Below are 26,703 nucleotides of genomic sequence, written 5' to 3' on the forward strand. Positions count from 1 at the left end.
CATGGCCTCATCTCTACACCTACGTAGATGACTCAAATAATTTACAAAATCAACAACAGCGAAGATCAAAACCCAACCCTTAACAACTGCCTCACTGAATTAAACCAGTGGATGAGCATCTACAGCCTTACACTCAACCCGGACAAAACAGAAATCATGATCACAATTGAACAATCACCACACTCCATAGCCTACAGAACTGAGAAACCCACAAGAACCATGCAAAGTGGTCAATCTCAGAAGACTAATGGACAACGAATTAACACTGGAACCACAAGTCAAAGCAGTACTTAAGAAATGCTTCTTCCACGCACACAATCAAGAGGATACTCGCCTTCATTTTACCACACAACACTCACAGTCATCTCTCTCGCCATGTCAAGAATAGACTAAACTAACAGCATCTATCTCGGAATGCCAGGATACCTTATGAGAAAAGTACAAAGAATTCCCAACGCAGCAGAAAGACTTATTAAGAGAGAACACATCACACCAGCACTGAGAACACTACATTGGTTAGCATTAAAAAAAACAGATGCAGAGTGTTTTGAAGATAACCGAGCAATCCATGGCCAACGAGCGGAATTCATACAGGGACAAATCTCCATTTACAGACCAACACAGACATTAAGGTCCAGCAACGATATTCGCCTCAAACCGAAACAATATGCAAAACACAAATTTGGGGGATCAGCATTCTTCTTCATAGTGATGAGGCTTTGGAAATCGCTTTCAAAGGATACATGAACAACAGAAGATCACCTAAAATTCAAGAAATTAAAACCATGGCTCTTTAACTCACCAAGCTAAAGAGGGAACACCGGAGAAGGAAAACTGCAACACAATAAGAAACTCCGAAAATGGATACATTTTTTTTTAAAAAAATGTTATTATTTGTTTTGGTTTTAAATGAAAAACCTTTACAAAACCACAGTAAAATATGAAACCAACAAATATATATGAATAAATACAATAATAAAACAAGAAGAAATATTCCGAGAAGAAACCAAGGGTTGCAAAGGGAGACCAATCAAGGCCTTCTTATGCTCATTTAGGGGAACAGTGTCTTAATAACTTGAAAGTATGGAAAATGTTTCCAAAATGTTTACAATTGCAGACGTGAACATAATTTCTTGACCAGTGATCAGTCTGTCCCAAAAAAAATCATGTGATAGACTGTCTTCTTTGGCCACAAATCTCCCAAGTAGCAGCAATCCTGTTTGCCAGGTGCCTTCACACTCCATTAACAAGTGTCTGAGGGATTGTTGGCTTGGTGAGTCGCAATGTTTGCAGAGTTTTTTTGCTTTGTCCCCCTGGTTTCTTCAGACCAAAATTTCCCCCGTGTGAGCGATGTTCAGTCTTAGTCTGAGGAAATTATTTCTTATGCTTTTTTCAGGGAACTTTTGAAGATAGTGCGGGAGACTACCAAGCTTTCTGTCCACCTTTAAGAAGAAATTTGGAGGATTGAGGTTCCTTACTCCATCAATCGTGGTGATCCAATCTCTTATTTCTAGTAGTTTTTTGACTTTCATAGGATTTAGAGCAAGGGTTTCTGATGTCAATTCAAGCCTAAGCAAGATACCTCCTACTTTCTTCTCCAAAACCGAGAAGTTGCTTAGATTTTGCTTTTTTAAGATGTTCGTTTACATCAAAGTAGAGAGTGGACTGGCTTGCTGTTATTATTTCGCGATATAAAGACAAAAGTTTCCAATCCGCTCGACAACCCATAGAGGTCAATCCCAGTTCGAATCGCAGACTAACAAGTGGGGTACACATTGGGAGATAAGGATGTTTTCCACAGGAGACCCTCAATTTTGTTCCAATCAAAGTTCCAAAGCAGTGGGTTCGCTTCCAGGCCATATAGAAGGACCGGGACTGCTTTGCCTATATAATATTTGATGATTGGAAGTAATGAGAATTTGCAAAATTTTCCATTCAATTTCTTCATCTGCAAAATGATTTTGATGGCTTTGTCAAAAATAGCTGGAGTCACTTTATTCTGGGCTGGAGAAGCTAAGATTTCATAAACCAGGTAAGTGAGTTCATCGACACGGGGGACAACTTTTCCATCCAAAGTCCAGTTTCTAGAGCCCAAGTTCTTTTTAGGGTGTTTAAGGAATAAGTTACTTACCTGTAACTGTTGTTCTCCAGCATGGGTCTGGCATGGATTCACATGCTCATGAATATTCCCCGTTGTCAGGCTGGGAATCCTCGGTAAAGAAAAAATCAGTATCAGTTTTGTTTCTGATCTGTCTTTCTTAGTAGTAACCAATCACTGATCTCTGGGTCATACTGCCCCCAGCCAATGACTGCCCTCTACCTAAGCCCCGCCACTGGCAGCCATCCTCAGATTTGGTAGCACGCAAAGTGGCAGTATGACCAAGTGAAGAGCCGCAGAGGGGTAGGCGGGAGGGTTCGCATGTGAATCCATGCCAGACCCATGCTGGAGAACAACAGTTACAGGTAAGTAACTTGTTCCTTCTCCAGCAAGGGGTCTGGCATGGATTCACATGCTCATGAATAAAAGAATACATAGTATACACATGCACAACCACGGGAGGTGGCAAAGGCTCAACATTAAGCATTACATCCAAAACTCAACATTAAGCACAGGTTGCGCAACACTGCTTGGCCGACCCTGGACTCCTCCCTGGAGTCCCGATCGACGCAATAGAATCTTGTGAAGGTGTGCGTCGACCTCCACGTAGCAGCCCTGCAGATGTCCAGCAGGGGCACCCCAGACAGGAACGCAGTGGTAGCAGCGATCGCTCTGGTCGAATGGGCTCTCGGACGGCCGGGCACCGGTTGGTTTGCCAACCGGTGACAGTGCATGATGCAGCCGGAGAGCCATCTGGAAATGGAAGTCTTCGAGAGAGCCTTCCCTTGATTCACAGGTCCAAAGTTCACAAACAGCTGTGACGTCTTTCGAAAACTCTTCGTGCGGTCCACGTAGAACTTCAGCGCTCTAGCTACATCCAGCGAGTGCAAAGTCCTCTCGGCCGGCGTCGAAGGCGACGGGAAGAAAACTGGTAACACCAAGGGCTCGTTGAGGTGGAAGTCCGACGGCACCTTGGGCATGAAGGAGGGGTGCGTCCTCAGCACCACCCTTGTGTCATGAAAAGTCAAGTATGGAGGCTTGCAAGATAGGGCCTGGATCTCTCCCACTCGCTGTGCGGAGGTGATGGCCACGAGGAACGCTGTCTTCCATGACAGGAACTTCAAAGGCGCCGAATGCATAGGCTCGAATGGGGGCCCCCCCATGAGCCTGGTCAGCACCACATTAAGCTCCCACGCCGGGGCAGGAGCCTTCACCGGCGGGAACAATCGGCATAGTCCCTTCATAAATTCCTTCACCAGGCGATAAGACCACAAGGACGCCCGTCCCGTAGTCCTGGTATATCGAGAGATGGCAGCCAGATGTATTTTGATGGAGGCGTGAGCCAGTCCAGCTTTGGCCAGCGACAGTAGGTACGGCAGTACTTGAGGGGCCGTAATCCGCAAAGGGTTAATCTTCTGTGCACGGCACCAGACAGAGAACCTCTTCCACTTATGACCGTAACACTTGAGGACGCCCTGGCTTTTGCAAGAACCTCTCTGCAGTCAGCCGGGATATCGTATCCTCCAAACTCTAGTGCTGCAGGAACCAGGCCTGCAAGTTCAGCGACTCTGGGTCGTGATGAAGAATGGCGCCTCCTTCTCTGTAGAGAAGATCTGCGACCGCCAACAGCTTGACTGGTGGGGACGTTGACAAGTCCAGAAGGTCCGGGAACCAGATCTGCCTCGGCCACGCCGGTGTGACGAGGATCATTCTGCGCCTGGACTTCTTGAGCTGGTTGATGAGGCGGAGCAGCAACGGCAACGGAGGGAACGCATATAGAAACAGGCCGTCCCAAGGGAACGAGCAAGTGGAAGGGAACCAGAAACATCCCCTGGGCGACGGCCCAGTACCACAGATCCTGGGCCTCCTTGGATAGGGCTGGGGATCTGGTGCCTCCCTGCTTCCGTATGTAGAACATCGTGGTGGTGTCGTCGGTGAAGATCCTCACCACTTTGTCTTTGAGGGACAGAAGGAACGTCTTTAGCGCCCAGAACACTGCTCGGAGCTCCAGAATGTTGATGTGGAGAGACCTCTCCTCCGGGAGCCAAAGGCCTCTTGCGTGGAGATCTCTGGTGTGGGCTCCCCAACCCTCCAGAGGGGCATCAGTCGTCACTGCCTCCTGAAACGCCGGGGTCTGAAAGTTCGTGCCTGTTGTGAGGTGCGCATGGGTACCCCACCATAGGATCGCCCGATGGAACTCCTCGTCGAGAGGGATCCTGTCTTCGAAGCAGCCCGTCGCCTGAAACCAGCGGGCGTCGAGGAACTCCTGTAGCGGATGCATCCGAAGTCTGCAAAGGGGTACACGATAGATGCATGAGGACATCATCCCGAGGAGGGACTTGATGGACCTCACCCTGGCCATGTCCGTGGCTAGCAGGCGCCGCACCTTGCCCAGAATGGCCTTCGTCCTCTCCTCCGACGGGGAGGCCAATTGCCCCACTGTATCGAGCTTCGCTCCCAGAAACAGAGCTACTTGCGACGGAACTAGGTGGGATTTGGGGTAGTTGATGGCGAATCCCAGTTCCATGAGCAGCCGGACGGTCCTCGCTGTGTGTTCAACGGCGAGTTCTCTTGTCCTTGCCCGGATTAGCCAGTCGTCCAGGTAGGGTTAGGCATGGATCCCCTGCAGGCGCAGCCGCGCCATCACTGGTGCCAGGCACTTGGTGAATACCCTGGGTGCCGACTTTAATCCGAACGGCAGGGCTCTGAATTGGTAGGGGCGTCCCTGAATCACGAACCTGAGAAACTTTGTGTCCTTTTAGAATGGGGATGTGGAAGTAAGCATCCTCCAGGTCCAACGACGATAGGAAGTCGCCTTCCTCCAGCTGTCCCAGCACATGCTGGAGGGTGACCATCCTGAATTTCTGCGCCTTGATGTATTTGTTTAACCGACGCAGGTCCAGGATGGGGCGCCAACCGCCTGTCTTCATTCTGACGAGGAAGTACCTTGAGTACACTCGGGAGCCCTGGAGCCTCCTGGGGACGAGCTCGATGGCACCCTTCTTGAGCATCGCCCGTACCTTCAACAGCAGTTGAGGGACGCGATTCTCCTTCCTGGCCACGGGAGGAATGCGAGGACACTTCTTTTGGAATTCCAGCGAGTGCCCGTTGGCCAGGGTGTCCAGCACCCAACGGTCGGTGGAGATGGACTCCCACACGCTGACGAACTTCGTCAGCCGGCCTCCCACCGGGGTGCTTCGGTGGGGGCCCGACGCCACGGCCGGGTCAGTCTTGCTTGGAGGAGGCCTTGCCGTCTTGGCCTCCTTGACGACGGCGGGATCCCCCTTGCTTGCCGCGACCTCTGTAGGCCTCCTGAGACGAGGAGCGGGCCGCCTGGCGGTATGTAGAAGAGCCACCGCTGGATCCCTTGGAGGCACCCTGTCTGCCTCCGGAGCGCCGAAAGGGCCGTCGTTGTTGAAGTACCCCTAGGGCCCGGGCCGTCTCCGAGTCGGTCTTGATGGCCTGGAGCGACTCGTCCACTGTCTTCCCAAAAAGGTTGTTGCCGTCGAACGGCATATCCAATACTCTGGTCTGGACGTCCTGGCGAAAGTCCGTCGCCTTGAGCCATCCTCGCCGTCGGAGGCAAACCCTGTTGCCCAGTTGGCGAAATCCGGTATCGGCCATGTCCATTGCCACCGTTATAGCACGATCCGACGCCACCTCGCCTTCCTGCAGAATTTGTAGGGCCTCCGCCCTCTTGTCGTCCGGTAGGAAGTCTAGCAGGGGAGCCATCTTGAACCAAAGCTCCCTGTCGTAGTGGGCCACGATCGCTAAGGCATTGGCCGTCTTAATCGTCGTCGCCGCTGACGAGATGTCTCGTCATCCCATGGAGTCCAACTTCTTGCCCTCGCTGTCCGGCGGGGAAGTGGAAGTTGAAGCCGCCGCACCTGCTGCTTTCTTCTTGGCCGCTGCCGAGACGACAGAGTCCGGCGTGGGCTGGGCCCTGAGGCACAAGGGGCGGCATCAGGGACTCGGGTCTTCTTCTCGTACCTGTCCCTCTTGGCGGGTGTCGTGGCAGGGTTCTTGAGGATAGCTAGCCCCTCGTCCCAGATGTCGTCGATCAACGGCACCACGAGGAGCATCTTCCTCTTGGCCTCTCGTCGTTGGTAAAGAAAACCTTCCTTTTTCTGTTCTTCAGGGCAGAGCTGGAAGAGCTTGGATGCCCTGGTTATCATGGCGTGAAAGGAGCCAATTTCGTCGGGTGGAGAAGCCCGAGGGGGGGTGATGACAGGATGTCAGTTGTCTCGTCGTCTGTCCCCGTCGCAGTATCCGTCGCCGTATCCTCTCTAGGGTCCGGCGAGGGGGATGAGGGGTGCACAGGCCTCGAGGGCACGAAGGGAGGAACGGCGTGGTCTCTTCTCCGCTTGTTCGGAGGGCTTCCCGACGGGCCTGGTTCTGGATCCTCCGTCGGGGTCCGTGGTAATCTCGTACATGAGGATTGGATCGCCAACAAAATGGCCGCCGAGCTATCCTGGGGCTCGGGTAATGGCTGCGACGGACGGGATGGCCGCTCCACTGGGCCTACTTCGTCGCCATTGTCGCTATCTTCGATCACATCAGCGGGGACCGTCCCCTGGGATCGAATCTTCTCGAACTTCTCGTTGAGGCCTATGAACCTCTCGTTGAGGCCCTTCCCGGTTTCCACCAGATCCTCCTCAGAGGCTGATTCTGAGTCTATAATGGCCACCGCCCCCCCCTCTTTTTCCGCCGGGGACTTCACGGGGTCTTAACGATGGGCTGCAAAGAGGATTGCCTCCGCGGTGGAAGGGATACTCTGGGCTCAGAGGCCGTTTCCACTGGCGTACTCTCAGCCGGCTTCGCCAGGGTCGCAGCGACCACTTCGATAGAGGCCTTTGCCGGCTGGATCAAAGCCCTCACCACCTTAGGTGCGTCCTGGGCCTTCGCCTTGGGGGAGGGTCAGCGCCTCGCTCCCCTTCGGGTCCCTTCGAGATCGACCGGGGCCGCTCCAGCAGCTTACCTGGGTTCTCGGACTTCCTCTTCCCCGAACCAGAGCGCTGGCTCGTGGTTGAACGTGCCGGGGAAGTCGCGCCCTGCCTGGCAGCCGAAGAGCCCGACCTTTCGGCGCTCCCGGTGCCCGTGGACTCGCGGTGCTTGGCCTTCTGTTGGGCCCCCGTCGCCGGGGCGCCCTCACAGGACTTAGAAGCCCGCTCAGACTTTTTCTTCGCCTTCTCACCTGCTGTGCCCTTCTCCAGCCAGGCGGCGAGGCAGGGAACACGATCTTGTTTGGTCCGTTCCGAAAGGTTCTTGCAGAACGCACAGTCCTTCTCCACGTGCGTCTTGTCCTCATGAAGGCAGTAGAGACATTGTGAATGCTCGTCCTCCTTGAAAACGTTTTGTAAACCGCATCCAGGGCAGCACCTGAACAGCTTGGATCCGGGCGTCGAGCTTCCCTTGTCCTGGGCCATCTCCGTTGAGGTAGGCCGCAGATCTTCCGGAATCCTCCAAGAAGCGTAAACTCGACAAAAACTTCACCCTTGAGGGGCGTAGAAGAATTCCAAAACGGGTCCCCATTATCGGAAGTAGAAACGGTGGAGCTTGAGGCTGACTAAACCGAAAAAAATCTCCTGAAAAAGCAGCAAAAACCGAGAGCTAAAGCACGAGGACTCCCAACACTTGAGCGTGCGGTAAAAATCTGAGGATGGCTGCCAGAGGCGGGGCTTAGGGAGAGGACAGTCATTGGCTGGGGGCAGTATGAACCAGAGATCAGTGATTGGTTACTACTAAGAAAGACAGATCAGACACAAAACTGATACTGATTTTTTCTTTACCAAGGATTCCCAGCCTGACGACGGGGAATATTCATGAGCATGTGAATCCATGCCAGACCCCATGCTGGAGAAATACAAGAATCTTGGACTTCAGAGGGTTAATTATAAGCCCGCTCAGTGTGGCATATTCGCCTAGTTTAGACAAAAGCCGCTGTAGACCAATTGCTGAGCTGTCCAATAGGACTAGATCGTCCGCATAAGCCAACCAATGTAATCTCCTCCCGTTAATCCTGGGACTTGCCAATGATGAAGAGGCCAGGAAGTCTCCAAGGTCTGACAGGAATAGGTTGAAAAATAGGTGGGCACCCAGACATCCCTGCCGTACTCCTTTGAAAACCTGTTTTACGTCCGACAGATGACCCAAATCGTCCAGCCTCACTCTTATGGTGGTGTTCTTGTGGAGCTCTATAAGCATTGCCAAGAGGGAAGCTGGAATCCCCCAACTGTGGAGCTTCCGCCAAAGAAGGGATCTGTCCACTAGATCAAATGCTTTGGACAGATCGGCCCAAGCCTCATAAATCGGGGTGCCCTCTTTCTCATTAGTTCTTTCGCTGAGTAGGTTCAGAATGAGCCCATTGAGGCTGGTAGAGAGCCCTTTTCTGAAGCCCGTTTGGTGCTGAGAGAGGATCTGCCTAGAGTCCACCCAGAGTGCGAGTTATTTTAGTAACAGCAGCTTGAAAAGTTTACTGTCAATGTCAAGGAGGGTGATTGTTTGCCGGACTTAACCGATCGACCCCCTTGAAGAATGGAATGACTAGTGCATTCTTCCATGATGGAGGAAAAACCCTGTTCTTGAGGATTTCCTGGAAGAGATGATTTAGCAGCTTTGCCCACAGTTTCGGGTAATTTTTTAGCACCCGATAGGTAAGACCATTGGGGCCTGCCGCTTTTGATGTAGAGGAAGATGATACAAGTTCCTCGATGTCCTGTTCGTTGAAAGTGAGGGACCAATTGGTGTTTGGCAAAATGAAGTCTCTGGACCCCGTTGGTTTAAAGTTTTTAGACAGATATGCCACCCATTGTTGCTCTGGGACCAGATTACATAGAGAGCTGTTGTAGCCGGTCTCAAGTTGGCTCAGCGCCGCCCAAAAATGTCTACAGTTATTTGCGTTAAGTAAATAGAGCATTCTCTCACCATCTTCTTGCAATTTCTGATGTTTGCGGTTCTTTGTCCAATTTCTACAGGTTTAACCATCCTTAGTTCTTGCTTGCAGGTGATGGGATCATCAACCCCTTTTTTTATATAACGCAGTGTTTGTCGCAGGAGTCTGTTTTTCTTATGTATTTCTTCATCGAAGAGATGAAGATATTCTTGTTTACCTGCGACCTTTGTTTTGCTAGGAGGGTATATGGACCAAACAAAGTTCCCAAATTTCTCCGGGTGGAATGTGTCAGTCCAGGTTGAGGATGGAACTGCTTCAAGTAGTTTATTCAACATTTTTGCCCCATATTTATATTTTACGACTCTCAGATTGACCTTGACATTCAAGTTCCTGAGTCTTATTCTGATCACGGGGCTTCTGGATGTCGGGGAACAAGAGTTCCAAACTTGCATGGTCGCTACCCCCATCCCAGTTTAAGGTGAGACTGGGACAGAGAACTGAGAGACCGGAGGAACCAAAAATGTAGTCTAGGGTGGACTGGAGGGACCCTTGACGCCAAGTTGCTCCCACTTTTCCCACTCCCTTGATCTTTTCATGTATCATTTCAAGGTCCCAGGATGACAGAAAATCCTTTCCACTCCCAGGGTTTATATGATCTGTATTTAAGTCCCCTGCTAATAAGATATGGGCTCCCTCATAGTCGATCTTCACCGTCGTTAGAACGGAATCCAAGGTTTCTAGGAAATACTTGAGTTTTGAGCTGGCAGGGTTCCAGTAAATGTTGACAAGTACCATAGTAAAACGAGGGACATCAATTTCCAGTTCTACTTTACAGGCTTGTATTCACGCATCCTTATTGCAAAGTGGTATGATCTCTTTAATACCAGAGTTTTAAAGTGCAAATAGCCCTCCTGCTGGTCTCCCTTTTAGTTTTTGCGAGGCCCGAAGATTTAGGATTGTGAAGCCCTCCATCTCTATGGGATTGACAAGCCACGTTTCCTGGAGTAGCAGAATATCAATATGTCCTAAAAGATCCTCTTAATTTTTTCAGGAAGCTAGGACCTCTCGTATTACAGGAAACTAGTCTTAAGCCCCTTTGTCTAAAGGCTATTTTCCTCCACCCCAAGTTTTAGAATGATTTGTGAGATAATCTCTGGGAGTTTTGCTATAGGATTCCCATTTATATTTGACCCAGCGGCCATAATCCTATCGGACTCTCTTGATGTTCCAGTAGATCCGTCGCTTTAACTGCATCCTCCGTCCCCATCCGTTTTATACTAGAGGGATTCTCAGGGCTGCCTTCCTCCCCTGACTTATAGACCAACAGGCCATCTCTGGCGAGTTCATTTTTGTTGTTGAATAAGGCCCGTTGGGCTTTTCTTGAGTTCAGACTGATTTCCACAAAGAAATTTAACATACTCAATATCCTTCGAAGTAAAAAGAAACAGGTTATGTTTTTTTTTTAATCTCCGTCAATAACACTGTTCTACAAAGTGATTTGTTCTTGTTTTGTTTAACAAGCCTAAGCCAAGCCTTCGGTATTGTGTAGTCAGCCGCATCAGGTTCCACTCTTTTTGTAGCTGTAATGGAAGAGATTCCATCTTGCCCCTCTCTTCCATCCCCCTGGGGAGTGGACACAAGGTTTCTAAATTTCCCTGAGCCATTCCAACAGTCATTCTCGTTTGGTATAGGCCTTAATGACACCTCCTCTTGAGTATGAGAGGGATGATAGGGGACGCTAATGGCTGTGGAGGACACTGGTTTTGCCACTGGTTTCAAAAAGATAGGAGCCAATTTGACAGCGATGTTTGTGGTCTTTTTTGAGTTCTCCAGACTGGCCTTATCTTTTTGCGCCTTTTGTGCATTATTTTTTAGGCATATTGGGGCAATCTTAATGTTAACTTGCCCCAATTTTTGGCTTTGGTTATTCGAAGCCGTTTTCGGGGAGATTGCAGGATCTGTTTGCATACCAGTGCTTGATGTTTGCACCTTGAGACTCTTCTGGCCTGCATTATGATACAGAGAGGCCTTTTTTTTGCCTTTTTTCCCAGGGGCAGATTTGGTTGGAGTGGCTTGATTGGAGTTTGAACTCTTGAGATGATTCGGGAGCTGGTAATGCAGGTGCACTGGTTTCTGGCAATTTCTCGTCAGTTGGGAATACCAGGTTTTTCAAAAATGAATTTATTCCTGTATTCTTTGCAAATGAGTTATTTGGATTTTTTGACTTTTTCTGGGCTTTTTTCAACTGCGGATGTGGGGTAATAGACTTGGTGCTGCACCCTTTTTTCCGTTTTTGCCGCTTTCTTTCTTTAAAGTTTTGAGAGGCCACTGGGTTCCAATTTGCTTCACTGGGAGAAGGATCTTGAGAGATTTTAGCATTTGCTTTCAATGGACTATCAGTGATCTCTTCAACTTCATCAAGGTCTACATTTGCCAGTCTCCTGAATTCTTCCAAAGTCGATTCTGATAGCGGGGTATCATCGAAGATTGAACTATCCTTAAGACCCTCTTCACTAGTAGGCTGAGCATGGGTTTGGAGGTTTTGGATTTTCGATGGGAGGTCTTTTAGGAGCTCCTGTGTAACAACATTTCCCTTTGTCCCCTCCTTCAGTAAACTGAAGATTTGGGCAATGTCTAACCCTTGTTTCACTCCCTCTACTTGCGTTTCTTTTAGGGTAGGTATCAGAATGGTGTTCATGATGTTGCTTAGCGCTACCATTGCTGATTCGTTCTTGGACATCTCATTAGACAGTTCCAACAGTAATCCTGCTCGAGTTTGCACCTCCAATTTTAAAAGTTCAAAGACAGAGACCAGAGAGTTTAACACATAGCTTAAGGATGTCAATGTGCTCTCGCTAGCAGGTGGTGAGCCGTCTAAAGAAGTGACAAGGGAACCTTCTTGGTGATCCTGATGTGTAGGCAATCTGGTCTCATTTTGCGAGTGTGCATCCAATGGCAATGGATTTTTCTGGAGTCGTTCTATGGGTGGTGTCCTTTCTTCACCCTCTTGAGCACAGTTGAGGCGCTGTCATGTGTTATCAATTATGTCAGCTAGATCGTTAGCGCTCTTATTTCTTTTCCTGGAGAAATGATAATTTATTCTGCTCTGAATCTTCTTTGTTGTAATTGTACATTCAAACCCTCGCTTCCATCCTTTCTGGATGAGAGATGAAGGAGCAGTATCCTCCATTATTTGCTGTCCATCCATATGAATAAGAGCATGTGTGGTAACAGGGGCTGACTGAAATGGTATTGGGGTAGGAGTGTTGGGCGCAGCTTGCCCTACTTCATCCACCCCACCCAAGTATGAGCCTTCCTGATCAGACATGTCTTCCAAGAATGGAGAACTACAAAGTCTCATTTACTAGCACAATGGAGAAGAAGAAGAGGAAATAAGTTAGTTGGATCAGCCGAACTGAGTAAGCTTACACAAAGTGAACTGTTTGGTTTTTAATAAGGGGATTAATTTCAAGTTACAACCTTACTTAATCCTCAGAATGCCACTTTCATGTGGGGTCCTGGCTTATGAATGCAACACCCCACACACCTATGACCATCAAAATACTTTGTATGTGCCTTATATAGGGGGCCGTTTTTTGTGCTGGAGAAACCTCAGTCAGCTATCAGTGCTTAATAATGTAGCTATGAACCTCAACTCAGTTACCTTATAAGTGCTCCTCCAGCGCCTAACAGCCACACAACAGCCACACAACAGCCACACAACAGCCACACAACAGCCACACAACAGCCACACAACAGCCACACAACAGCCAGCGCCCTTTACCCCGTCAGGCTTAACGCCGCAAGGATGGTTGGGTCTGCGCTTTGTAGTGCAGAAAGTCACGTGATTGGTCATGTGACCGCCGATAGGCTCCGCCTCCTCCAGGAAGCAGCCGGTGCTCAGCAAGAGCCCCTTACAGCTCGCAATGCTGAGATCATAGTGGCGGCAGCAGGCAAACGTTCAAAATGCCACAAAGCCGCATTTCCCAATTCAGCAACACTCTGGATAAACCAGAGACATAAAATGCTCAACCCAAAACACCATAGAATAATATTTACCCAATGGATCAACCAAACACACAGAAAAAGACTCAAATAACCGCTGACCCTACTAAAAACGGATACTCTGCATACCCACCCTCTAACACTGAAGAAACCAGATATACCTACGCACACAAAAAACAAAAACACCACAAACTACAAGCATTCCGACTCTCCATAACATCAAAGACACACTTAAACCACCCACAGACAACCACCCACCAAACAACACACAACGTTGATCAACTAAAAACAAACCAGAACACAGTGACCGTTTTTCCGAACTAAAGCTACCAAAAACACAAAGCTCTCTTGTGCTTTTCCCTCTCAATCCCACTAACCCATCCCAAGTCCCTTCCTTTTCAGATCAGCCTGGGGACTATGAAAATGGCAGCGGTGCACGGTAGAAATCACAATATCACATAAGAATGATAGTAATGGGATAAAATTCCAGAATACTCTAATCACAAGGCAGACAACCTAGGCCACATAAAATCACCAAAAAGGGTGAAACACTTTTGTGGTTGGTGGTTTCATTCTTGAGCGCTGTCAGTTTTGGGTTGATAAGGCTATGCATAAAATAGCAGTGCGCTATAAGACAAAGGCGATTTTCTATGATGCATTGCTTTGTGGTTCTGATCTGGCAGTGAACTTCCAGTGATGGGCTACTAAGTGGCGCTGGGTGTGGCTTTTTAGCGGATATGGTGCATTATATTCTGAAATCAAATGGTCATAGCCAGTCTTTGTGCAACTCCCCAGGTATCCAGTAAAACAATTCAGGCAGGACTCCTGATTTGTGAAACAAGGCTACCATGTATGCAATTGTCCGTTTGTCCCAAAATGTTGCGCCGCCTTCTTTTCTAAAAATAACAGGCATCCCATAAAGGTTGGTGGCAGAATGGCCAACTTTCCCTGCAGATTATTTTAAAGGGTACTAAAACTGTGCTTCCCTAGTCATCAGAATCTTCTTCAGTCTGTACCGAGAGCAGCACAGCTATCATTCCAACAGCTTGTGCCCCATCAACCCTAGCAGCCTTACACATTTAAAGTTTTGTTTTTTCACATGGTCTACCTCTAAAAGGACAACGTTTTGGTGATATGTGCCTTACCTGTGGCTCAGTGTTGTAGGGTTTCTTGGGCATCTTGTACACAGGCTGGCATAATCTTCTGCCAAACAAAATATGTGCCAAAAACTATGGATCACTTTGAAATGTTTCGGACTTTGATGCACAGTATGGACACACTAAGCAAGCATTACCATTTTTAAAATAATTCAAGGTGATTGCATCAAAACGATTTCTTCACTAATTACGACACAGACACTCCATTTCAAACACGGTTTTCTCAAGTGCACTGATCATTAAGACTCACATTACTGCCCCATTACAGAGCAATAATGCGAGACTGGGAAAATCTTTCCCCAACTTCATCAGCTTGATCTGGAAAATGTGAGTGCTCTTAAATGAATTAACTGGACACCAGTATTAAGAGCCGCAAAACAAAAGGCGATGGCTCGAAGGTTTAGAATTAATCTTAACCTCTGGGCAATCCTCCAGACCATCCTTCTTCCTGTGCCAAGCCATTACAAAAGGGGAAAGACTACATGCAAATCAGGCTTTGTCCAACCCCAAAAGGGGCAGTCCAGCCTCAACAGCTTGGTCACATACCTGCTGCACGAGTCCACACGCATCAAATAAAGAAAAGCAGAGGAAATGGCAGTGATGTAGTGAAGTGTGAAGCAACACACATTTGGACTAGATCCTGATACCAATCTAAGCTTCTCATCTTCAGTTTTAGGCAAGAGCAGTACTCATTGGAACAACATTAACAGGTGACAAATGTTCGGCACAATTAATGAAACTTTCAACAAACAGTGGGGGAATATTCTACACTTGTGCGTAAATATATTGTGATACATTTATGTGCGTTGATCTCATGATAGCATGTCCATGTATGAAATAGGTTTGATATACTAATAGGCTACTTAAGCTACACATACAACAGCATGCAAAAGACAAAAACATGGCAAACCCACTAGCCAACTTTTACGAAGTTCATGGGAGCTAAACTGTACGTTTACATTTGTCTGCTTTCAACAGAATTGAATTGCCTGAAAGAGGTGGTAACAACAAACTGAGGTAGAGTCACAAGGCGTGCCACTGCATTCTGAAATTAGTCTCCAAGCACTGTCTCTTTCTGGACACTGAAAGCATGGTGACGTTAAATGGTAGGATAATCGTTGATCGGGCCATAATAGGCTACTATGCAACTTCCCTTCCTGTGATTTGCTGGGCTCGCTCCTCATCATATTTTATATTAATCTTCTTAAATATATTTTTCTTGTCATGTTATGGGTCTGAATGCCACCAAATACTTCCTGTAATGACTAAATCAGCGGACATCTAAATTCTATTAAATGTATATTTCAAGTCCATTCCAAGTGGTTTTAATATTGGTTACTTAACAGGGTAAATATAGCATTGTCACCTTAAGAATGTAATTGTTTAAGACCAATCGGCTATCAGATGATATCTAAATGATGTGGGTTATTTTGGGCAGCTGCGTTTGAAACATTAGACTTGCTTGACCAAGACCTTTTCTTATCCCAGTCTATAGGGGAGCCTTTACAACAGATGTCTGTGGGCTGATTTGTCCCCCGCCAGACCAAACTCTGGATCTGGATTTCATTTCAGATCTTTTTGCAGCTCCGAACCCCTCTAACAGTTCTTTGTTTCTCTCATTGCTTAATACATTTAGATATTCTTCTATATTAAGGATCTTGTCCTTCATTTCTGTGTTCCCATTTCAAATATTCTTCTGCAGGGATTTAGATTATTCAGCGGTGTCAGGGTAGAAACCAGAATTTGGTGAGCATGTTAAACAGCAGCAACATTGTTATTTTGCAAGAACTAGAGACACAGGTCACCTTTTCATGTGTGCTATATTAGGACCTAGTCGAGGAGAACCCGACCTTTGGAATTTTAAGATTACCCTGCTCCCAGCAGCCAATGATATGCAGCAGTTACTTCTAAAACGAAATCTCCTGTCAGTTCCACATCTAATTTTGTCACCTTATGTTCCACTCAATTTTTAGGCAAGGTTTTCTTCTTTAGAAGCCGACTATTCCTTGCTATGATAAATTATAATCCTGGGGCACTAGCCCAGTTTATCGAACTGATCATTTTACATCCACAGCCTGCCATTTCACCCCTTACAGGTTTCCTTTTCAAGGCTCATTTAATTTTTGGCACAGAACATATTCAGTTACATTATAGGCATGATATGTACCGTAGGCCTGAGACTTATAAAATACCTAGTTGAGCAAGGATAGCACTTGATCATACAGGCTACAAATAATTACACAAAAAGCCTGACCAAGTGTGCGCTGGTTTCTTGACACTTGCAGGGGTTACATTACAATTCTTCTATGATCTACCAGAACCTGCCTGCCTGTTCACCTTAAAGCAGTTATTCATGGTGGTCTGAAGTGGTGGCAATAACTCCATTAACTCTTGCAGTAATCGCTCCAAAGATGTGCTGCATCAGACTTCAGCCTTTAATCTTTGGCCTTCGTAGGTCCCCCTGACCCTCTTGCATTAACTGGCTAATACCCAACCTCATCTAAAAATCAGGATTTCCGAGGTCCCGTTAGAAGAACAAAAAGAGGTTTAATATGTGAATAGTTGCATGAATGTAGGAGGGCTACTTAGAAAGAGCTCAACAAGAAAATTGGCATTTCTAAATACAGAAAGATTCGTAGGTTGTGAAAGGCTAACTGCAGGACTGTACACACCATTAAGAACAATGTACTTTCTTGAAACGTGTAAATGAATGCACTGCAAAATAACAGCCTTGATATTTTGGTTAGATGGGAAAGGAATGACCGCAAGGTTAATACTGCTCAAAAGCACATAAGAGCAAGGTTATGAACCGCATCAACATTTGTAATGGCAGTTATCAATGGTAAACACTAACTATTAAAAAGGACTAGAAATCAAAAGAGGCCCCTTTTTAAGTGTGGGGTTTAATCTCCTAAACAGCATCGCAAAATGGTCTCAATTTTGCCCATTGTAACAATGTTACTTAAGAACAGGTTAGAGATTTAGACAGCACCCTTACCTACCTAGCAGCCTATAAGCCTTTGGTTATTAAAGCGTGAAGCTACCCTTCCCCATCAAACCTCTTGGTGCCCAGAGAAAGATCTACCTGGGGCGGGGAAGAATCTCTTTAAGAAGGGAGGGATGGGCTGTTTTTATTTAAGCAATAGGCCCCGAGCAGGGGGGCATTACCACTTCAGGTAATGCACCGGCACCCATAGTTACAGGCCAGAGCAAAGCGTTTTTTGGTTCCAAAACGCTTCGGCTGCTTCTTTAGTCCATATTCCCTTTCCATGGTGGCCATTCAAAATTAATGGCAAAAGGTAAACAAACAAAATGGCCGCCATGGAAAGGGAGAAGTGACTGTAGTCCCTTCTTCCTTTCCATGCCGGTCTGTCACGGATCGGGAGCAGACACGCTGGGAATAGAAGTGGTCCCAGCGAGACCGCTCCCGAAATTGACAGAAAAGAAGGTGGGTTGGGAGGGAATTGTTTGGGAGGGAATTGTTTGGATTGGGGGGTGGTGGGGCGAGGGAAGGGGACAACACTTACCTCAATCCGCGGCGGGGGAAGATGTCAGCCTCCTCCAGCCATGTGGTGGCTCGGAGCGGGGATTACCCCGTTCACAGCCCCCTCATTGGCCGAGTGGCTGCCCCACCACCACTGGGTAAGAAAGGAACATAGTAGGGAGAGGGATTCCCAGTCGGGTAACTACCCGGTGAGGGCCAATCAGATTGATTGTTTTGTCCCGGAGGATAGCTCAGTGGCAACATGCTCGCCTTGGAAGCAAGACGACACGAAGCAACAAGGGTTCGATCCCTGGGTCCGCTCTTAGAAACCTCTGGGTATTAAGCACGTTATAAATAACCTATCATATCATGTCATATCATAGCATAGCTCGCCGGGTACTAATAGGCAATATAAGCACATTTTTTGCATTTTGGGTCCCCACCAACATTTTAAATGCTACAGCAAGTGGAGAACAAAGTATGTGCCTATTGCTAGTCAAATATCACTATCAACATAACTTGAAACATCTCTGTTAGTACTACACTCAATTGAAGAAAGTTATTTTATAAATCCCCACTTTGTGATACATTCAAAATACTACTGATTAACTCACTATCAAAGGAAAGTTAAATCAATAAAATGCATACATTCATAACATTGTATACCTCTATAACACAAACAAGTGCTGCTTGTCACAGGACACTCCATCTCGTCCCAGATGCTTCCACCCAGACGAAGTGTGTCCAAGCCCAGTTTTGTTTGTACTCGGTGATTGATCGGCGGGATGCAGACTTGTGAGGACACAACCATTCTTCAGTTATCACAGTACTGTACCTTCCATGTACCCAGCACCGGTACCATGATAACCGAAAAAGGGAAGCTTACATTTTTCTAGCTGGTACATAGGGATTTCCGTCCACAGTATCCAAGGCAAGTCACTACTCCCCTTTCTCAGGAAAAAATGCAGACGTTCCAATAAGTCAGTAGATTAAGTTATTAAGACCATGCAGTGCATACAATGCAAGATTTGTCAGAATGGCTGTTCTTAACTTTTCCCATCAGAACCAGGTAATACGATTTCCCTGCCCCAATTTTAACTCTAAATTCACTGGACATCTATTCACTTTTCATTTATGTAAACAAACTTTGCGCCATGTACGACTTCTGAACAATTTCTGAACATTGACAGATTTCTTCAAGCTGAACATCCCACCAACCATTTCTCAAGGGCTCTTCTTTTGCAAACCAATTCGGAAACGTCCTAATTATTTGTGACTGGAAACATGGAATACTGGGACAAGACAAGAAGTCAGCAATTGTTGAATGAGCGAGGTTCTATAAACGCATGCATGCGCATTATAGTGAACACAAATGCTAGGAAGCCAAGAATGCCCGTTTTAAAGCAGACTGCATATACATGGTGTTCTCCTCATTTGCATGAAACGACTTAATCAGTGCTTGGACAGAATACATTCACGTGTCATTTAGGATGTCAAATATTTTTCTATACACAAGAACAGACTAGCACCAACTGTAAACAAGTAACCACACAATGCAGTCTCCTATACTACACCTATGGCTGTAGATTTCCTCGATACTAAAGATAACTTACGTATATGGCGACAAAGGTCCTAAGAGGACTTTGGAAACATCCTGCTGTCCAAGGGTCATGAGGAGCAGAACTAAGCTCTGATTTACTGAATCGACACAGCCACCCTGTAAAAACAACATTTCAATAATTAATCTTTGTGCAAACCAGAAAAAGGAACAAACATTCCAGCACAAGCTTTGCAAACAGAGGCCAAGCGATTTCCACACTGCAAATTTCGCAACTATTCAAAAGAATGATTTGAGAAATTAGCTTTAGAAATTGGTGGCTGAGGAGTTTGTGGGGATGAAGGAGTTGCACAAGGAAGGATATATTTTTCCTCAACTACAAAATAATTCAAGAAAGAAGGCAAACTACTTGTGAACAGAGCTGCAAAACTTAAAACACAGGCGAGATCATGCAATGTGGGGAAAGGGTACAGATATTGTGGTTTTAACACTGAACAAAGAATACAGTGAACAACATTCCTGTTCCGACAGACACTGCTGCATTGACCACAATATACCAGTTCAGTGTTGCTTATGCACAATGCAATGATCATATCAATTTGCCAACTGTCTGCAACACCCAAAAGTGAATGGTTTTATGTTAAATGCACCATATAACATATACTTGATTTAGTAGGGAATACACCATTACAGGTATACACACATACTTTTATCCAATAGAAAACATATCAAAATAGAAAAGTTTCAGGACAAGATATCAACTACACCACACTGATGATACGAAGAGGGTGAGACGCGCGTGTCATTACATCTTCAAGAACTGTTGGTCTTTGGATGATAAAGCCATGCATAGATGTATTTCGCTGCACTATAAGGCAATGACATTCCTCTCATATGGAGCAAAAATTAAAAATATTGGATGCATATCCAGTGCTTTCCTCTGTGGTTCTTCAACTCATTCTAATCTTCCGCCCATAATACTCATGGTGAAAGAAGAAATTGCCACTATAATTTGTTTTGCATTTCCTCAAAACCTTAGCGCTGCCATAGAATTTTTTCCCCTGTAAAAATATTCCCATGAGTTGTCTTTTAAGACAAATTAAATTCAGACAAATTGATCGATTCAAACTTAATTCTTAATTTTGATCATAAAACTATTGATGTTAATTCGACTGGTAATGCAGATAGTTGCTCAATGCAAGAATTTCTGTCCTTGTTGGAAAGGCGAGCTGATCAATAGATCTATGGCCTCTGGGTTAAAAAAAAAAAAACACAAGAGGTACACTTTCAAGCAGGTTTTTTTTCTCCAAGTAACTTACCAGATTCTAGACCCTGTGGCCAAAAGTAACTGCATTACTCTTAGCTTTCCATCTCCATCTTCAATGGTAGCCGGTCGGGAGGTGAGGGCATGGAGGAAGGCGTGTGTGGGTAGAGACAGCTAGATTCACATTGGGAACGGGGGAGGCAGATGGGGTGCTCAGTGAGTGGCATGCTGAGGCCGAGGGTTGGGCAGAGCACAAAGCCAATCTTAGAGGTTAGAATGCCAGCGATTTACAAGTGGGTAATGTCCACTTTCTGAACTGACTGGCTGAGGCATGCATACCAGGTGCTAATACCAGTAAGCTTCTGTGAAGTTGCCCCTGTATTTGATTAGAACCTCAATGTCTGTTACAGTCCATTATTCGATTCATAGAGATCAAATGTTCATCTAGCTAAAACTACCTTCCTTAAAGCAACATTAATTGCAGGTTTGTATTTGATCTGTGTTCAACTCATTCATCAAGCAAGAAAATAGTTAAGTGAAATCCTGAGTATTACTTTTTTCATAACAGAACAGACTACCTCCCAGTGGCTGGGGCTGTACTAGTACTGCTGGGAGGCGGCTTGTTCCTGCGGGAGCCCAGGGCAGGGGTGACTTCAGGCTGATTAGGGGCACAACCCCCGACCCCTCCCACCCCTATAAGCAATGCTGCAGCAAGAGTGTAGTCTGTCCAGGTCCACCTGGCAACACACTGTGGTGCTTCTGAGCTTCAAAGTCCTTGGCTTTGAAACTTGAGTGAGGTGGGACAAGTGGGGAGATGTAGGACAGGCTATTGGTGGCGTTATTGCTTGCTTCTATCCTACTCTTACATTATGGCAAGGAAGAAGTCACCACATTTTGCTGGGGATACATGGGGTCTGCAGGAGGTACCCTCTGCCCTAGGCAAGCTCTGTCATTTTGTCTCCTTCCTGCTACTTTCTGCCACGCATCTCCCACTGGGAGTAAATGAAATGGAGTTTTTGCAAGATGGGCCTATGCCCGGGATGCAGACCGGTCCACCTATGGGGGTGGAAAGGGAAAGAAGGGTTGGGTGGGGTGGATGACTGGAAGGCAGCCAACCAAGATTCACATTTCATGGACATGATTTTTTGAGGAAACATTTTTGCATTTTTCCTGTGTAAAGTTGGATGTAACTTACCCTATTCTCTGTGACAGTGCTTTATTTCAGGCATTTAAGTATCCAGTAGTAATCGTTCTGTGACTGGTATCGGTTTAGATGCACATGCCTTGCCTAGGCTGCCATCTAGTGGCTGTTCCAGAGAAGTACACGTTCACTTCCAAAGTTAAAGGGCTTCAACAGGGGCATTCCCGCCTTCTATCCTGACCCTAGGCGTACAGATACCCCATGATCCCGCGCACATCTCCGTCCTCGGGTTGTTTCTTTTTCTGACATGGCCAGCATGTTTTGAGTAATAGGAGTGCGTGTGTGTGTGTGTGTGTACTTTGGATCCCATGTGGGGAGGTAGCGCTGGCACATAAGTCTTTGAATAGAGAACATGCATATGGAGACAGACTAAACACATTTTTATCTATGGCACCAAGTATTGAGCACAATAGCTTTAGCCTTAGCCTTGTAAAGCGCCATGCGGGTGGGAAAGGTTTTGGCTGGATGAAGACAGAGTCGTAAACATTGTATTAAGCAGTCGCATTTAAGGATGAGTTTGTAATCAAATTCAACTTAAGTGTTTCACTAGTAGTTATTCATTTTCTGCACCAGAATGGCAATGTAGAAAGGGGAATTCGTAATGGCAGTTCCACAAGGTAATTAACAGGGAATAGGTTGTGGCCCTGATAAGGTCATACTTATCTCTACATCCACATGTAGAAACAAGCATAATATTAAAGGTGGCCAACAACCAATGATTTATTGTGTATCTCTATAGACTTGCCAGTTTTGTGACGAAACGTTCTTCTCCTGATAGTGTTTAGCGTTCACTTACTCTCCTCATCTATGTGATCCCTATGAGGAAAGCCACTTTGAAAGTGAGGGTTTAGGGAAGCTTTGGGCACAGGGTGCAATGACTAGCCCATAAGTCTCAGTCGAACAGTGTTTAGATCCCAGCCTGGCAGTGGAAGTACCACAGTATATAAACATTTTACCCCTTCCATGAAAGCTTTGACCAAAGGCACCCTCCACCAAGACAATGCCGTAAGGCGGTGTATGCTGCTAAATGTACTGTGAGTGAATTGTAAACTAACCCACAGTCTAAAAAGAACAGGTGGTACGTGTCAACATCTGCAGTTGAACAATCATTTCAATTGATTGATTGATACCTTGTTGCACCATAAAGGAAACCTTTTCAGTTAATTGAAATAGCAAAGTTTTGGTTCCTTGCCTCATGTTGTACGCCCATGCATCCTTAAGGTAGGCTTAATGGACTAAACGTTATGACCTCAACAAGCCAGGCTGCCAAGTTCATAGCTTGCGGATTGGGGTGCGTTCTATGTTGATACCGTTTGGACAACAGGTTGATACTGGATACTTATTGATGGTTGAAGCGACAAGTGTAGGACAGGAGGATATCACACTTGTCGGGCCCACATTGGGACAATGAGTTGTGATGGATTTGAAGATTAAATCTCTTCTTTCCTAGGGGGCGCAACCCCCTTTGAGGCTAGGGAGCTGGGCCCGCTCAGCAAAACCCTCCCTACGGGTTTGGGAAAGAGGGACCTCACTGGGAGCGACTCCCCTTCAGGGGACAAGGACTCTCATTCACACTGGGAACTCCCTTAACCTAAAGTAGAATCTGCCTACATGGGAGTAAGAATGACTGACATCACATGTATGAGTTGGTCCCAAGGTAACACTGACATTTCTTCTATGTGTTTGTCTCAAGGTAGTAGTGTTGAGCTTTCTGCCGGCTTGGCACCCCTTTTGAAACTCAGAGCGAGAATAGAGGGCCAACAAACCTTGAATGGAGGAGGAGAAACTCTACGTCAAGGTGAGCCTCCGACATGAGAATGTCGGCAAGGGGCAGAGCCGCACCAAACAGTGGAACCGGCTTGTGCGTGGAAGAAAGCAGATGCCCTGAAGGAGACGCTGTCCGAATAGCAAAGCAGCGTGAGGGGCCTGCGAGGCAGAGGCCGCACAAAGAGGCATACCTGTAGGAGCAGCCACCTATAGGACGTGGTGGGCCCAGAGCCCACAAACAGCCGCCAAATTAAAAGTATCAAGGGAAGACTGGGTCCTCCGCTCTGTGATAAATAGCAGGATTCAGTCACATGCCCCCAAGGGGGAACCTTTCCCTGTGAGGCTAGGGAGGTGAGCCCACTACGCGATGCCCTCCCTAGCGATAGAGGCGTGAGACCTCACTGGGAGAGACTGCCCCCCTGGGGACAAGAGCTCCAAGTTACTACCACCAATCTACTGGTAACATCTACCGGAAGAAAACAAATAAGTCGATATTTGTTCTTGCCAGTGTTGGGAAGGAGAAAGGGACTTTCCTCCCCCCCCCTAGATGATACCGAATGAGAAATAAACGCTAGTGGGCTCATGCAGGGAGTAGATGGGGGGGTGGGTCATGTAGACAAAGACGCCATGCGAAGCCAGAGCTTGCAGTAGACAGATGCAAATGTAGAAGCCATTTTAGGAATTAGCAGCCATGTTGGAATTAGCGCAGCGAATCGTATTCCATGCTCTAACAAAAGACCCCTTGCATGACAGCGAACACCGCCCAGGTCCCACAGAGTCCATGAAATTCTCCCTTGTTCTGCAGAAGTTACAAGCCCTCACTCCCTGCTACGCGCTTTCACAAGTGAGTCACATGATTTGTGCAGCGAGGTGCAGGGTAGCGTCTAAATTATAGCACAAAGGTGAAGGACCTTGGGAGTTGCTGATCTGCCTGGGAAAAAGTGAAGTGAATGAGTTAAGGTGACCCCAGCTCTCCCATGAACCCCTCCATGTATATGCCAGGTGTAGTGTAGCCATGATAACAATGTTATTCTATCACTAGTGTATAATTGATTGTTAGGCCAACCTTGCATCGGATGACGAGACCAACGGTGCCCATGCAGGCAAAGACTGACAGATGAAGATGGGCCAATGGCCTGGTATCCCATATGGAACAGGCCCTACTTTTATATGTACCATCCACTAGGGATTGGAGAATTATCCTATCTGTAATTACGTTATCAGTGATGCTGTTTGTGCTTATAACATGTCACACAATCGGACGGAGGGCAAAAGGTTCCCGTGACAGCAGAGTTCTTTGTTGGCGCTTTTCCTTTTTGTATGGAAATAAATGTGTTATCCTTGTAAGAGTTTCTTGGGCCTTTTTCCCTAGCGGGTTGTATTTTTTCTGGTGTGAGCGTACACGGGCATGCCTTCACTAGATAGAATCTGTGAATAAACCTGAATCTGTGGTACCGAGGTGAAGAAAACCACTGGTCTAATCTAGATTGCCAATAGAACAAAGAAGAAGAACTGACATTGTGCCGGGGAAGTCCCACGGTGGTGACATAAATCAAAGAAGAGGAGTCCTGAGTAAGAGAGAAGCCTGGGAAATTTAAGTCAGCTGTGCGAGTGAAGCTGAAAGAGACAGGGTCGTGCAATTTCCTACCCTGGAAGGAAGCTGGCATGCGTTCTTTACCTGGTGGAAACCAAAAGCAAGAGGAATTGAACGATGAAAGTCTCAGGTAAGATACAGAGTCCTAAGTGGTGGCGTGACAGAATCGGTGGACTTCGAATTCCAATATCGACTCAGACACCACTTACCTGAGGGCACCATGAAGCGTGCACAACGAAGAAGAGCCAGAAACAGGAGTTGAGAAGTCAACCGGACAGCCACAGAAGATCCCATCCAGACTGCAGGCCCGGTGACGCTAACCATGAAAGCTAAAGATAACGTGCAAAGTTAGAAAGTGGGAGACCTGGGAGGGATACAGAAAGTAGCGAAGGGAAGAATCTTACTCACCCCAGTGGGGACCAAATATATATTAAAAAAATAAAATAAAATTAAAATTAAAAAAAAAAAGGTACCAGAGAAGAGTGGGAATCTTTACGAGAACGCTCATACTTGTCCCAGTAAAGAAAGAGTGGTAGAGAACGATAATCATTACTGGAACACTTGCACTCACATCCCAGTAGTTACCAACTAGGGGAGAAGAGTGGATTCTTCCTCAACCTCCTGAGAACCCACAGAATGAGGGGAATTGGAGGGAAGGCATAGTGGAGGGGGAAAGTCCAGTCCCCTAGCCCACTGTCTGCTGTGAATTCCCTTTCGCAAAACTGTCTGCACTTCCTGTTGGACTTCTGTGGTAAACCAATCCCCTGCTGGGGTAGGCCAGAGAGAGAAGACCTCCTCTACAACTTGTCTGGCACACCTCCCATTCATGTGAGACTGTGTTCTGCCTGCTCAGAGCATCCGCCAAACTGTTCTCTATACCTGCTAGATGAACTACCGAGAATGAGATTCTCCAATAGCCAGCACCATAGCTGCATCGCCTCTCTGCAAAGTGGGAGGGAGCGCACACCACCCTGCTTGTTCAGGTAGAGCATGGCCACTGTATTGTCCGTTAAAATCAGGACATGCTTCACCTTCAGAGAGGGTGCGAACGTCTTCAGGCTAGCCTGATGGCTCGCAACTCCAGCCTGTTGATGTACCACCTGGCCTCCATCATTGACCAAATGCTTCTTACCTGCAAGTCCTGAAAGTGAGTGCCCCCATACTTTCAAGGATGCATACGCGACCACCCTGACCCGGGGCCACAGAGGCCAGAAGGGGTCCCGTGCCAATATGTTGCTGCTTTTGGCCCACCAAAAGACCTGGACACTCTGAAAATGTCCCACAAAGTGCTGAAGTACTGGGACCACTGACCCACAGAAGCCATTGCAACAACGCCTCCGCAGCCTGGTCTTTGGTACTAGAAAAAAGCAGGCGGCCACGAGACCTAAGAGGCAGAGGAAGGACGCCGCTGGTAAGGTGGCGTGGTTCTGAAAGAGTTGGACCATCTGTGCAACGCTGGGGACTCTCTCCTCGGGAGGAAAAACCTTCCCCACCCGAGTGTTGAGGACTGCCCTGAGGAACTGGAGCCTCTGTGCTGCTGTATGTGGGGCTTCTGCAAGTTCAGGGAGAATCCCAGCCTGTAGAGTATTGAGCAGGTGTCGAGATGGGACAAAACCTGCCCCGTCGACTTCTCGCTGATAAGCCAGTCATCCAGGTACGGAAACAAGTGGACGCCGGACCATC

At 46.9% G+C, this 26,703-nt stretch overlaps 1 protein-coding gene across 1 annotated transcript in view; it reads right to left on the minus strand.

Annotated features, from left to right (window-relative positions):
* Window positions 1–26,703, minus strand: part of RCL1 (RNA terminal phosphate cyclase like 1) — a 534,592-nt gene that overhangs the window by 114,305 nt on the left and 393,584 nt on the right. The window contains exon 8 of the mRNA XM_069625721.1: window positions 19,250–19,353. Within this exon, the coding sequence (XP_069481822.1) occupies window positions 19,250–19,353 (104 nt within the window). The remainder of the gene's footprint in view (window positions 1–19,249; window positions 19,354–26,703) is intronic.

Source organism: Ambystoma mexicanum, chromosome 6p (assembly GCF_040938575.1).
Source record: "Ambystoma mexicanum isolate Mex_15411 chromosome 6p, UKY_AmexF1_1, whole genome shotgun sequence".
NCBI classification, from domain to species: domain Eukaryota; kingdom Metazoa; phylum Chordata; class Amphibia; order Caudata; family Ambystomatidae; genus Ambystoma; species Ambystoma mexicanum.